Source organism: Lissotriton helveticus, chromosome 1_1 (assembly GCF_964261635.1).
Source record: "Lissotriton helveticus chromosome 1_1, aLisHel1.1, whole genome shotgun sequence".
Taxonomy (NCBI): Eukaryota; Metazoa; Chordata; class Amphibia; order Caudata; family Salamandridae; genus Lissotriton; species Lissotriton helveticus.
In genome coordinates, this window is record NC_136057.1 from 1394048478 (window position 1) to 1394061537 (window position 13060).

The following is a 13060-nucleotide window of genomic DNA, read 5'->3' on the forward strand; positions in this document are numbered from 1 at the left end:
TCATGGGAATTGTAGTACCAATAAATCATCCTATGTATATATTTACATTTTTACATTTTATTTCCATTTTGGCAATCGACATTCATTCTTACAAAGCTACTGTTTGTTGTTGTATCCGGTTTTAGTCGTTTAATCATTCTGACCTCAGATATCATTATTCTTAGTTCCTATTTACTTCCACTTGTTCAAAACTTTATTGTGCACCCGTTTTGAAACTGGAGTTTTATTTGACAAGTATTTACTTGTTATTTAGGGATTACATTTCTTCTCCCTGTTCGATCAGTATTATATTTCAATTGCATGTTCTTCTATATATTCAAGGTATTTTCAATTTCTCGCATTTATTGCGAATTTGCATTGTAGTACCTCAATCTCGCCCTCTAGTGGGCTTATTTTCATGCGAAGAAGACAGGAGCTTAACCAATTGATTACTTTGCTCCTTCTTTTTACAACATTCGTATTGACTCCAAGTTAGTTATAGGAACGTCACATATACATAAAACGCAATAATAAGAAGTCTGTCAGAGAATGGCCAATCAGAAGAGGGTAGCTGGAAGGTTGAATTTTGGCTGACAGAAAAGAAAGTTCTATAACTTGTTTTCAGTAATAGTTATTATAAATCAAACATGGCATGTTATTGGATTTATCATAACTATCATTTGAATGACATTTATAGCCCGCTCCTATCAATATATATACTTAAATAAAATATTCCCATGTTAGCCTATGGAGCTAGTTTACTACAATGGGGAAAACTATTAACAGTTTTTCCCCTCACCAAGGCCTATAAAGCATATTTTATAATGTCCCTACTTATAATCACAAGGGACCCTACACTAGGGGGACTTAGGGGATACCTTAGGGGTAACTAATGTGTAAACATAAGGTCATTTGAGACTTTGGAGGTACCTTTAAATCAAAAATCTAATTAGCATATACATTTAATGTAAAAGCAGCCTGAAAAGCATAGTTGCCTTTAAAATGACATCAGACACCACAGTAGTGCACACTTAAGTACATTAAATCTACTGGGCCTCTAAACCCACATGCCTTACCATATACTAGAGACTTACAGGTAGGTTGTCAGTACCACTTGTAATTATACCTAATTACCATGTACTTTTAATCAGAGCACATACCCTGGGGTCTGATTAGCAGAGCCCAGTGCACAATCAGAGTAAAAAATAGCATCTAGTAGTCAAAATGGGGGCAGAAAGTGGGGGAAAACTACAAAAGAATCCTGGTGTCTATCACTGACCTTAACTATACCTTTCCAAAATGGTGGAATGTAGAGTCGTGGTGTAGAAACCTCAATTATTTAGAACAAGCACTGGCAAAGCCAAATAGATCTGACTTTAAAGTGCTAATCAGGTAAACGCCGGTTTGTGCAAATGAAAGCAGATTATTTGATATATAATAATAGACCTCCTGGTAACCCCCCAACACTTGATTTACTGGAGTAGCTATGTTTAAACCAAATAATTATCTCCTCAGCCACATTTGTACCTGTGCCCTGGATTCTTCTTTCTAAAAGAAAAATTGTTTGCCAAAAATGTTGCATTCGTTACCACTCTGATGGCAAAATGGCAGGCAAATCATTTGGTCTGAACTTAATTGTAGTATTAATTCAAATGCCTTGCTTGTTAATGCCTACAAATCAGATCAAAGGGTTGACCATTTTGAGTAGCTGTGCTTTTTCTCACTTATTTGCATACTTGCAAAAGAGGGCCCATACCTCTCTCCACTTCTCCTCCGGAAAGCAAACCAGTTCTTTGCTTCTCTAAAATTGTCCATTTTCTGCTTGTTTTGGTGGTGCTTTGTATTGCCAAGGGGCATCTTTTCTCATACCACTTACTGGAGGGTATCCTCTTTGATCCTCCTGCAGGTCAACTTCCTACTCAGGGTAACCCGCAGCAGGAGCACAATTAAAGCCAGTGGGACATATTTATGTAGGAGTTGTGTCACCCTTGTGCCGTGCAATGGGTATTCCCACACATTTACTCATGGATTTTGGCACATTTCCAGATTTATCATCTGTAGTAAACCTGGGAATGCGTCAAAAGGCTACTCCCTACATAGATGAGGTGGAGTGGTGTGGCTCACTGGTTAGAGGCGGCAGACCCGGAAGCAGAGGACGGCCCGGGACCAGGGTTCAATTCCTGGCGCGGCAGGGTAGTCGACCAGGGTCAGCGGACTCGATAATTCTCGCTTCGGTGCCTACTCTAACCATGGATCACACTCGGCAACTCTGGGCATTAGCTTGCCTCATCTCCACAACGGCCCCCCACATACACTGGGGATGCCTGGTTTCACCTTGGAGTTACCCAGCAGGGATCATCTCACAGGGAAAGCCAGGATGGGTTCCCCAGTGGTCTACAGCGCTGGGACGCCCCCTTGCTGGGGTAGCCATGCGCTTTACAAGACAACATAACATAACATGAGGCTTAACGAGGAGAAATAGCTTTATCTCTCCTTGTTTCTAACTTTTTCTATGTGTGCTGCTTTCTACAGCACACATAGACATTGGCTCAGGGAATCGTTTTAGTGAAGGAAGGTGCCCCCCTGCGCAAAAAAATCCTGCTTACAAAGCAGACACCCTTGCACCATGGTGCAAGGGTGCCTGCGTTGGTGCTAGGCAGCCAAAAGGGTGCCAGCGCAAGGAAAGGACAGGAATGTGTTGTGTTATGCTAAATACGGTGTATTCTTGCCCTTTCATACAGCGCAGCAAGGTGGCTTGCTGCGCAGTGTGAAGGGTACATTAATATGCCCAGGATGATTTACAACCCCCAACAGATTTAGCACACTCATACCTTCTCTCTTACAGATGGGGAAATTGAGAATTCTGAACCCAGCTCCATCATGCAGTGGATTTGTTTCTGCACACACTCGCTCCTCCTACATTTCCAACATTTTTTAATGCTGAATTCCACCTGTGAAGCCAGTCCTCAGTCAGAAAAATGCCATAATCAAAATTCAGCACTCTCTCTGGAATATCCCCAATTGTACCACAGCTGTTCTCTTTATCACTTTGCACATTGGCCACCAAGAGTTGTAGGTCATTGACGCATGACTTGGAATAGCAGAGTTCTTGATGTTCTTCACCCAAGAGTGCTGTGGTTTTGTAATTGGTATCCAGCAGAGTGTTAAGTGGCTGGATCCATGGCTTATAGATATATGAAAAGTTCATTTCAATTCGCAGTGCATTAGCAGTGAGGCTCAAAAAACATGTTCTTCAAATGTTTGCCTCTGTTCCAGAGATCGTTTTAGGTTTCACTGTACTTTACATTATCAGCTGCAGATTTCCAGCTCTCTATTACAGTGGTCCTGATGCTTTAGCTCAGTTCACAGACAAAAGTCAAGAAAGAATCTCACCCACCAATATTCGAAGGCCAAAAATGTTAATGAAAATGATTTACCGCAACTGCGTAGAGTGAATTCGCAATTATAACACACCACCCCATAGATTCATCAAGCATCCATTTTGCGATTCCTTATTAACGAAAAATAAGGAATCGCTAATAAGGAATAGCAAAATGCTATGCATGAAGAACTCGCTTAAAAAACTGCGATTTCTTAAAATTTCCTTATTTGCGAATGTGCAATTCGCAATTAAGGAATACCTCCCCATTCATTCCTATGGGCCTAGAGGCCCATAGGAATGAATGAGAAGACAATCTCAATTAGAGAATCGCAAATTGAGATTGCAATTTCAATGGTGCCAGGGTGTCAAAAGGACAACCTGTTGCACCCCTGAAATCTGCATATGGGCATGTTTGTGTGTAAAATGGAACTTTGAAAAATTCACCTTAGTGCATTTTTCAAAGTTTTTGCAAATTACCATGAAGTTCAACTTCATGGTAATTTGCTCCCCCTATTAGCGAAATCGCTAATTTTTTAACCTTAATGCATTGCATTTAAGGAATCTCAATTTGAGATTCCTTAAATGCAATAGCAATTTAAGTAATCGCAATTTTGAGATTTCTTTAATTGCGATTTTTGCATTTGGGATGATGCATCCCAAATGCAAAAATACCAGTCGCAAAGGGGCAGATTCCGAGAATCTGCCCCTTTGCGAGCAGTGTTTAGCTTGATGAATCTATGCCCAAGAGAGGTAGAGAGTCAAATCGCTTCAGACAACATGCTGAGGAATCATGGGTTTAGTGCTAGCACATGGGAACATGCTGAGGAATCATGTGTTTAGTCCTAGCACATGGGAACTTGCTGAGGAATCATGGGTTTAGTGCTAGCACATGGGAACATGCTGAGGAATCATGGGTTTAGTGCTAGCACATGGGAACATGCTGAGGAATCATGGGTTTAGTGCTAGCACATGGGAACATGCTGAGGAATCATGGGTTTAGTGCTAGCACATGGGAACATGCTGAGGAATCATGGGTTTAGTGCTAGCACATGGGAACATGCTGAGGAATCATGGGTTTAGTGCTAGCACATGGGAACATGCTGAGGAATCATGGGTTTAGTGCTAGCACATGGGAACATGCTGAGGAATCATGGGTTTAGTGCTAGCATATGGGAACCTGCTGAGGAATCATGGGTTTAGTCCTAGCACACGGGAACATGCTGAGGAATCATGTGTTTAGTCCTAGCACATGGGAACTTGCTGAGGAATCATGGGTTTAGTGCTAGCACATGGGAACATGCTGAGGAATCATGGGTTTAGTGCTAGCACATGGGAACATGCTGAGGAATCATGGGTTTAGTGCTAGCACATGGGAACATGCTGAGGAATCATGGGTTTAGTGCTCGCACATGGGAACATGCTGAGGAATCATGGGTTTAGTGCTAGCACATGGGAACATGCTGAGGAATCATGGGTTTAGTGCTAGCACATGGGAACATGCTGAGGAATCATGGGTTTAGTGCTCGCACATGGGAACATGCTGAGGAATCATGGGTTTAGTGCTAGCACATGGGAACATGCTGAGGAATCATGGGTTTAGTGCTCGCACATGGGAACATGCTGAGGAATCATGGGTTTAGTGCTAGCACATGGGAACATGCTGAGGAATCATGGGTTTAGTGCTAGCACATGGGAACATGCTGAGGAATCATGTGTTTAGTGCTAGCACATGGGAACATGCTGAGGAATCATGTGTTTAGTGCTAGCACATGGGAACATGCGAGGAATCATGGGTTTAGTGCTAGCACATGGGAACATGCTGAGGAATCATGTGTTTAGTCCTAGCACATGGGAACTTGCTGAGGAATCATGGGTTTAGTGCTAGCACATGGGAACATGCTGAGGAATCATGTGTTTAGTGCTAGCACATGGGAACATGCTGAGGAATCATGGGTTTAGTGCTCGCACATGGGAACTTGCTGAGGAATCATGGGTTTAGTGCTAGCACATGGGAACATGCTGAGGAATCATGTGTTTAGTGCTAGCACATGGGAACATGCTGAGGAATCATGTGTTTAGTGCTAGCACATGGGAACATGCGAGGAATCATGTGTTTAGTGCTAGCACATGGGAAAAGGCTGAGGAATCATGTGTTTAGTGCTAGCACATGGGAACATGCTGAGGAATCATGGGTTTAGTGCTGGCACATGGGAACTTGCTGAGGAATCATGGGTTTAGTGCTAGCACATGGGTGTAGTTGTGAGTTCAAGCATCATGACGCTCCTCAGTATGCTCCCCTACAGTCACCGTCTCTAAATAACATACCATCTCCGGGTGACGTTTCTGCACGAACACATTCTGATCTGCACCAGGATTGTGAAGGGAAAATTCTAGTCCCCAGTATAGCAAAGGCCAAAGCAGGGTTTCTTTAAAATATGTATAACACCTAAAATATTGACAGGAAAATAATTCATCAGATGATATCTTACACTTTGCATCCAAATGAATGCTGTCCAGAATTCTGTTTTAAAACACTTTATTCGCCTAAAATGCCTGATACGTAACAAGTAAAGGTAATACCTATTTCAATGACTCTTTCCTCTGTGTCTAGCCAAAGTGCAAGAAGAAATTGACCAGGTGATCGGAAGAGAGAGGCAGCCTACGATGGACGACCGGGCCAGCATGCCTTACACCAATGCTGTGGTCCATGAAATCCAACGCTGTAGCGATATTGTCCCTCTCGGGGTACCGCACAAGACATCAAGAGACACAGAGGTCAATGGCTTCAACATACCAAAGGTAATTCCAAATGACTTAATCTCCCCGTGCCTAACAAAAATGAATGTGTCCTCACGTAAAGCACTCTGATTTCGGGTCATGTTAAAACATCGAGAGAAAAAAGATCAGAAGATAAGGTTAGTCATTGACAGCCATTGTTGCTTATTAGCAGGATGCTCAAAAACAGTACACCTATAATACTATAAAATGATTTATCTGTTTGAAGCTCATCTGAAATCGCAATTACCTACTTCTCACTTACACCATCCTCTGCAGTTGCTTATGTTCTAGAAATATAGATGCTTTAAACAATGCCTAGAATTGATTCCTTTCAAATACAAGCTCAGTAGCAGATAATGAACCCAAAATATAGAGATTGTGTGTGCCTTAGTAAAGCACTTGAGTGAGGGTTGAAAAACAAAGGTTTTGAGTTTTACTTTGGAGGGAGTATGGCAAACAACCTATACATACGGCAAACAACCTATACCTCTCTTGGCGTGGGAGTTATTGGTTACGCACTCCTGGTGGGAGGGGGTGGGGTTAGGGGTCCCAGCATTCCTCTGTTCTTTTATCTGTCAGGGAGATGGTCATCTACCTAAGCAAGGAATGGGACAAGAACTGGAGGGACCTAGGGGTAATGAAACATGAACTCTGCCTGGGCAGCTACCAATGTTTTAATCTACCACGAGAACACTCCGATGCTTTTTAAAAATACTTCCTATTTCACGTTCCTCTCTGTTTAAAGAAAAAATACGTTTTGTTCCTTTTTAGGTCGAGCCTGCTGTAGTAGAGCATGGGAGAGAAGCTGCACCCACACTCCTCCAATATTTTTCCTTGGCTAGTGTCATTGTCATTTGCAAATGCTGCCTTCGGATTCGTTAAGAGGCTTGTTAGGCCCCCCTTAGTACGACCTTGTCTTCATTTGTACCCTCTCATGTCGACTGGCCCTTTTACTTTGGTTGTTGCACGGGACCTGTTATTTAGCCTGTAAGCACTATTTACTTTATTGAGTTTCTCTTACTGCAGGCCGGACATGGGCTACTTCAGCTGAAACCGCTTGTGTTTTTATAAGCAGTATGGCTGCCCCGTAACAAGGGTGCTTGCTTTCAATCACTTTAACCCAGCATTATCTTGTGTCTATTTCAAACCCCCACCCCCCAAGTAAAATGGATTGAGAAATGATTAGTGAAATAAGTCATGTGAATTCCAGGTAACACATAATCCTGTACTAATGGGCTGCAGCCGACAACAGCACATCTGTGTTACGTCTCCTGTACTAAACCCACCTGACGGGTTGTTTTCTAAAGGCTGTTTTATTACCACCACCACCAATACAACAACCACCAACAATACCACCAACATCAATACCACCACCTCCACCAATATCACCACCACCAATACCATCAATACCACTACCACCAATACCACCACCACCTCCAATACCACCACCACACCAATACCCACACCACCAACACCATCAACACCACCAATACCACTACCATCACCACCAATAGCACCACCACCAATACCACCACCACCACCAAAACCACCACCACTACCACCACCAATACCACACCACAACCTCCATTACCATTAATACCGCCACCACCACCAATACCACCACCACCAATACCACACCACAACCTCCATTCCCATTAATACCGCTGCCACCACCAATACCACCACCACCAATACCATTACCACCAATACCACCAACACCACCACCAATACCTCCACCAATATCTCCATCACCACAATACCACCACAAATACCACCAATACCACCACCACCAATACCAACACCACCAATACCACCACCACCACCACCAATACCACTGCCAATGCCAATACCACCACCATTAATACCAACATCACCTATACCACCATCCCCACCAACAATACCACCAATACCAATACCACCACCAATACAAATAACACCACCACCAGTACCACCACTAATACCACCACCACCAATATCACCACCACCAATACCACCATCACCAATACCACCAATTCCACCACCACCAATACCACTACCAACACCAACACCATCATCAACACCACCAATACCACCACCTCCATCACCATCAATACCTCCACCACCACCAATACCACCACAAATACAACCACCCATACCCCCACCACCAATACCACCAACACCACCACCAATACCTCCGCCAATATCACCACCACCAATACCACCACCACAATACCAATACAACCACCACCACAAATACCATCAATACCACCACCTATTAAGTCATGTGAATTCCAGGTAACACATAATCCTGTGCCAATGGGCTGCAGCTGACATCAGGACATTTGTGTTACGTCTTCTGTACTAAACCCACCTGACGCGTTGTTTTCTAAAGGTTGTTTATTACCACCACCACCTATACAACAACCACCAACATCAATACCACCACCTCCACCAATATCACCACCATCAATACCACTACCACCACCAATACCACCACCAATACCCACACCACCAACACCATCAACACCCCCAATACTTCTACCACCACCACCACCAATACCACCACAACCACACCACCTCCATTACCATTAATACCTCCACCACCACCACCACCAATACCATTACCACCAATACCATCAACACCACCACCAATACCTCCACCAATATCACCACCACCACAAATACCACCAATACCACCACTACCAATACCACCACCACCAATACCACCACCACCAATGCCAATACCACCACCACTAATACCCACAAACCCACCAATACCACCACCACCAATACCATCAATATCACCACCAATACAAATAACACCACCACCAATACCACCACTAATACCCACAAACCCACCAATACCACCACCACCAATACCATCAATATCACCACCACCAATACCACCACCACCGATACCACCAATACCACCACCAACACCACCACCATCATCAACACCACCAATACCACCACCACCAATACCACCACCACCAATGCCAATACCACCACCACTAATACCACCACCACCTATACCACCATCCCCACCACCAATAACACCACCAATACCACCACCGCCAATACCACCACCAATACCACTCCCACCACCAATACCACCACCAATACCACTACTACCACCAATACCACCATCACCACCAATACCACCACCACCAATACCTTCACCACCAATATCATCACGAATACCACCACCAATACCACCACCAATACCACCACCACCAATAACCCCACCACCAATACCAACACCAACAATACCAACGCCACCACCAATACCAACACCACCAGTACCACCACCACATTTTCTATCTATTCCCAAACTGAAGCTATGCTTTATAAGGAGTTATATTGCAACGCAGTGCTTTTCTATGGGAGAGCCAGAATTACAGCAGTGAAAAATGACTTTGGAGGTTTTCACTGCCAGGACATGTAAAGCCTAAGTACACATGTCCTGCTTTTCAATACCATGCATCCTGCTCTAAAGGCATTCAGAGCCTACCCTAGGGGTAACTTATAAGTATTCAAATGAAAGGTTTAGGCCAGGCAAAAGGTTGATTTTGCCATGTCAAACAGTAGTTTAAAATTGCACTAAAGGCAGCAATAACAGGCCTGAGACACATTTTTCACTGGTACTTTATTGAGAGGCTCAATGAGTACTGCAGCCCACTTATAGCATTTAACTTACTAGCCCTAAGTACTTATATTACCATATTCTAGGGACTTATAAGTGAAATAAATGTGTCAATTAAGGGTAGGCCAAATTTACTATTATCAGAAGTGTTTTCAGATGGCCACGGGGAAAGCAGGAGCTGCTGCGCCCCACAGTGGGGGCTGAGGCCTCTTACTCCTGATGTCCCAGGGCGCAACCTATTATAGATCCTGAGCGACTGGGTCAAGTACCCCTTCATCACTTGAACCTCAGTGTCAGCGTGGGTCGAGAGAGTTAGATGCAGGGTCTGAACACAGGCACACAGCTCAAAATATATTGAGTAGCAACAATACATGATTGTCCAGTCAAATACTTGCTTTTATGAAATAAGGAGTATTTTTATACAAACACAAAGTGAAATATGGCATACACACAGACCTCCTGAGATCAGTATCAGTCTGACTGTCTAATGGTCAAAAGTGTTTCTGCACCCATGGTGCTAAGAGGCAGAATAAGTTCCCGTTGGTATTCAACCCTATGACCAGTCTGACCCACTCCTACGGGTTTGCTCTGTTGGAGTCCCAAGGAGCATTCCACGGTCATACAGTTCCTACTATATCAGTAAGGCTGCATATTTGGGCAACACGAGTGTTAAAGCTATATGGGACTAAATCCATGCATGCCGTCAGAACATGTCAACCTAAATCCTGTTTAGCTGACAGTGCACCATCTGGAGCTCTAAATCTCACAGGGTGGTGTCTGCAAACTCAGAACATGACAACCCCGATTCCCCAAGGAAATCATGGAAACAGATCTACCTTTTTTTGTTAACTCTGGCATGCCCAAAGGGAGACACAAGAGGTTAACAAATTGGCATTTCAAATATTTATTGAAGCAATTGGGCTCTTGTGCAAAATATATTTGCTGCAATGATTAATTAAATGGAGCAAAATAATGTTACCAGTGTTAAGAATAGTAAACAAAATAAACAATTTAACCATTGGGCATTTGCTTTGAATATATGCATACATATAATTGAAATGCTACTAAGTGCAGTGTATCCTTTGATGCATAGGGTGTGTAGATCTGCCAGAAAACCTTTGAGAGCTTCAACTCCCCATTTACCTCAGGGTGTGTGTCATCTGGGAGTCAGTCTTGGACACTGTCCTTCTCAGGATGGTGACGGTATTCAGCTGGGCTAGATTTCTTGCATGTGATTATATCGACAACCCATCAAAATTCCCCTCTGTCTAAACAAAGCCTTCGTGCAGTTAATATATTAAACTTGACCCATTTATTCTATGCCATAGTTCTGGTCTGGCTGTCTTGTTGATTCTACCCACCCTGAGCTGGTTTCGGATGGACAACAACAAACAATGATATTTAGCGCAGTGAACCTAATGTTTGTACAGAATGTTCCAAGGCCTGATAATGTGGCTACAAAAGAAGTGTAAATGTAAACAAACCATTTTCTGAAAACATTATCCCATACAGGTGCGTAAGCAAATGTGTGTGGGACATCATTTCACGGGCTACCCAGCGCGTTTCCACGGGCGCTCTTGTTCCCTCCTGCCGCCGCAACTTACAACTCCAAGCGGCCGTTGTCAGGAGGGGAACTACAGTTCCCAGAACACCTTGGGGGACCGGCACACGCCCACTTCCGCGCCCGGAGGCGTTGTTAAAACCCGCCGCCTCCTCGGTGGAGCGGGGGACATCATTTCACGGGCATTTGGAGCTTGGCTGACCCTTTGTGATGTATTCCTATAGGTTCTGTATCGATCCCCCTATTCCTGACCCTATTCTGGTTAACAAGTTAACTAGCAGTCAGCCCATGAGGCAGAAAACCCCCATGATGCAGAAACCGTTATCTGATAAAGCCACACTACGGCACAGGAACGTGTTATCTGATTAGGTCATAACGCTTGCCATCTAATTAGACAAGCGATAATCCTCCAGCCCCTGATAAGGCATACGGAGTTCTCAAAACAAATCAAACCTATGTCAACCTGGAAAAACCCTGCGGCCATTGTTTTGATTTCATCGAGAACTTCAGCAAAAGAATGTGCTAACGACCAAGTCGTATGACATCCTTATTGACGTATCTATGTCCATCCTTACGTCAATCTCGGCACCTTAAAGGTATAAATATTACCGATATTGCCCTATGCAAACACACGCGGTGGTGACGAGGACGGAGCAGCCAGACTTGCCGAAGCCCAGAGCAGAGCAGACCCCGCTGGCGCAGCCCCGCCTTCTTGACGCGCTGAGATCGAGCAGCTGCCTATTTCTCCTGCCGAGAAATCCAGCTCCGGCGCTTCCGGGTAGCCCTCGCAGGCAGCCTGGAATATCGAGACCAGAGACGAGAGATACCATCCCTCATCCATCCTAGATTCAAGGTACAGAACTGAATAACCCCTCGCAGAGAATTCTTTAGTCAGTCACTTGGCAAAAACAAACTTAACTTAAACTGTAACTTTCTATCCCCGCCCACGTATTAGGCTTAGGTCAGGTACACGGGGTAGGCGTAGCTAGAAACACCAGTTGAGTACGTTTAGTCAAATGTATATGTGTATGTAATATATTTTATTCATTTTAAACCTTCATATGGCTTAGAAACCATATCAATGTTTTTACAGTATTATTTTATACTTCTGCTTTTAATGTATGCACTTTACTTAACTATAAGTATTGCAATAATATCGATCCATTTCTCTTGTATGAGAAAAGAGACTGATCAATAAATACCATCTTTTATTGAATACGCCCGTCTCTTCCTTTTCTCTACAATCTGATAAGACTAAGAATGCACGTACTGACTGAGTAAAATAAATTGCCTTTTGTTCACACGACTCTCGAGATACACTCTTGATTAGGGGAGAGCAAAGTTGTCATGTTCTATGGTTGTCAGAAACTAAATCCCTTCTTGTCTATCCAGGGAGGTTCAACTCCTCCTTGCCTATTCGAGAAAGTTTCTAGTGAACTCTGAGCTAAGCTGGCAAACCCAAAACTTTAAGTCTAATATCGACAGTAGTAGACCTAGTTAACGTCTGGTCTAGGCCTATACTATTGAAGGTATTATTCCAATGCGCAGAGCCTATTGGGATAATAGGAACTACACTACATGGCGCCCAACGCGTTTGGAAAGGGCGATAAAACTAACGTAAGACATTTAAAGTAACTCAGTCGTGCTTTCTCACTCAGACCCCTTTTTTCCCATTATACTCCAAAGACGTCTGGAGTGGGTAAAAGGTAATATCCGCCAAACCTCGCAGGAGGAAACT

At 43.6% G+C, this 13060-nt stretch overlaps 1 protein-coding gene across 2 annotated transcripts in view; it reads left to right on the forward strand.

Moving 5' to 3' along the window:
* Nucleotides 1–13060, forward strand: part of LOC144825548 (cytochrome P450 2D6-like) — a 470217-nt gene that overhangs the window by 399078 nt on the left and 58079 nt on the right. For both annotated transcript variants that reach the window (XM_078684165.1, XM_078684166.1), the window contains one exon: nucleotides 5973–6160. In XM_078684165.1, the coding sequence (XP_078540291.1) occupies nucleotides 5973–6160 (188 nt within the window). The remainder of the gene's footprint in view (nucleotides 1–5972; nucleotides 6161–13060) is intronic.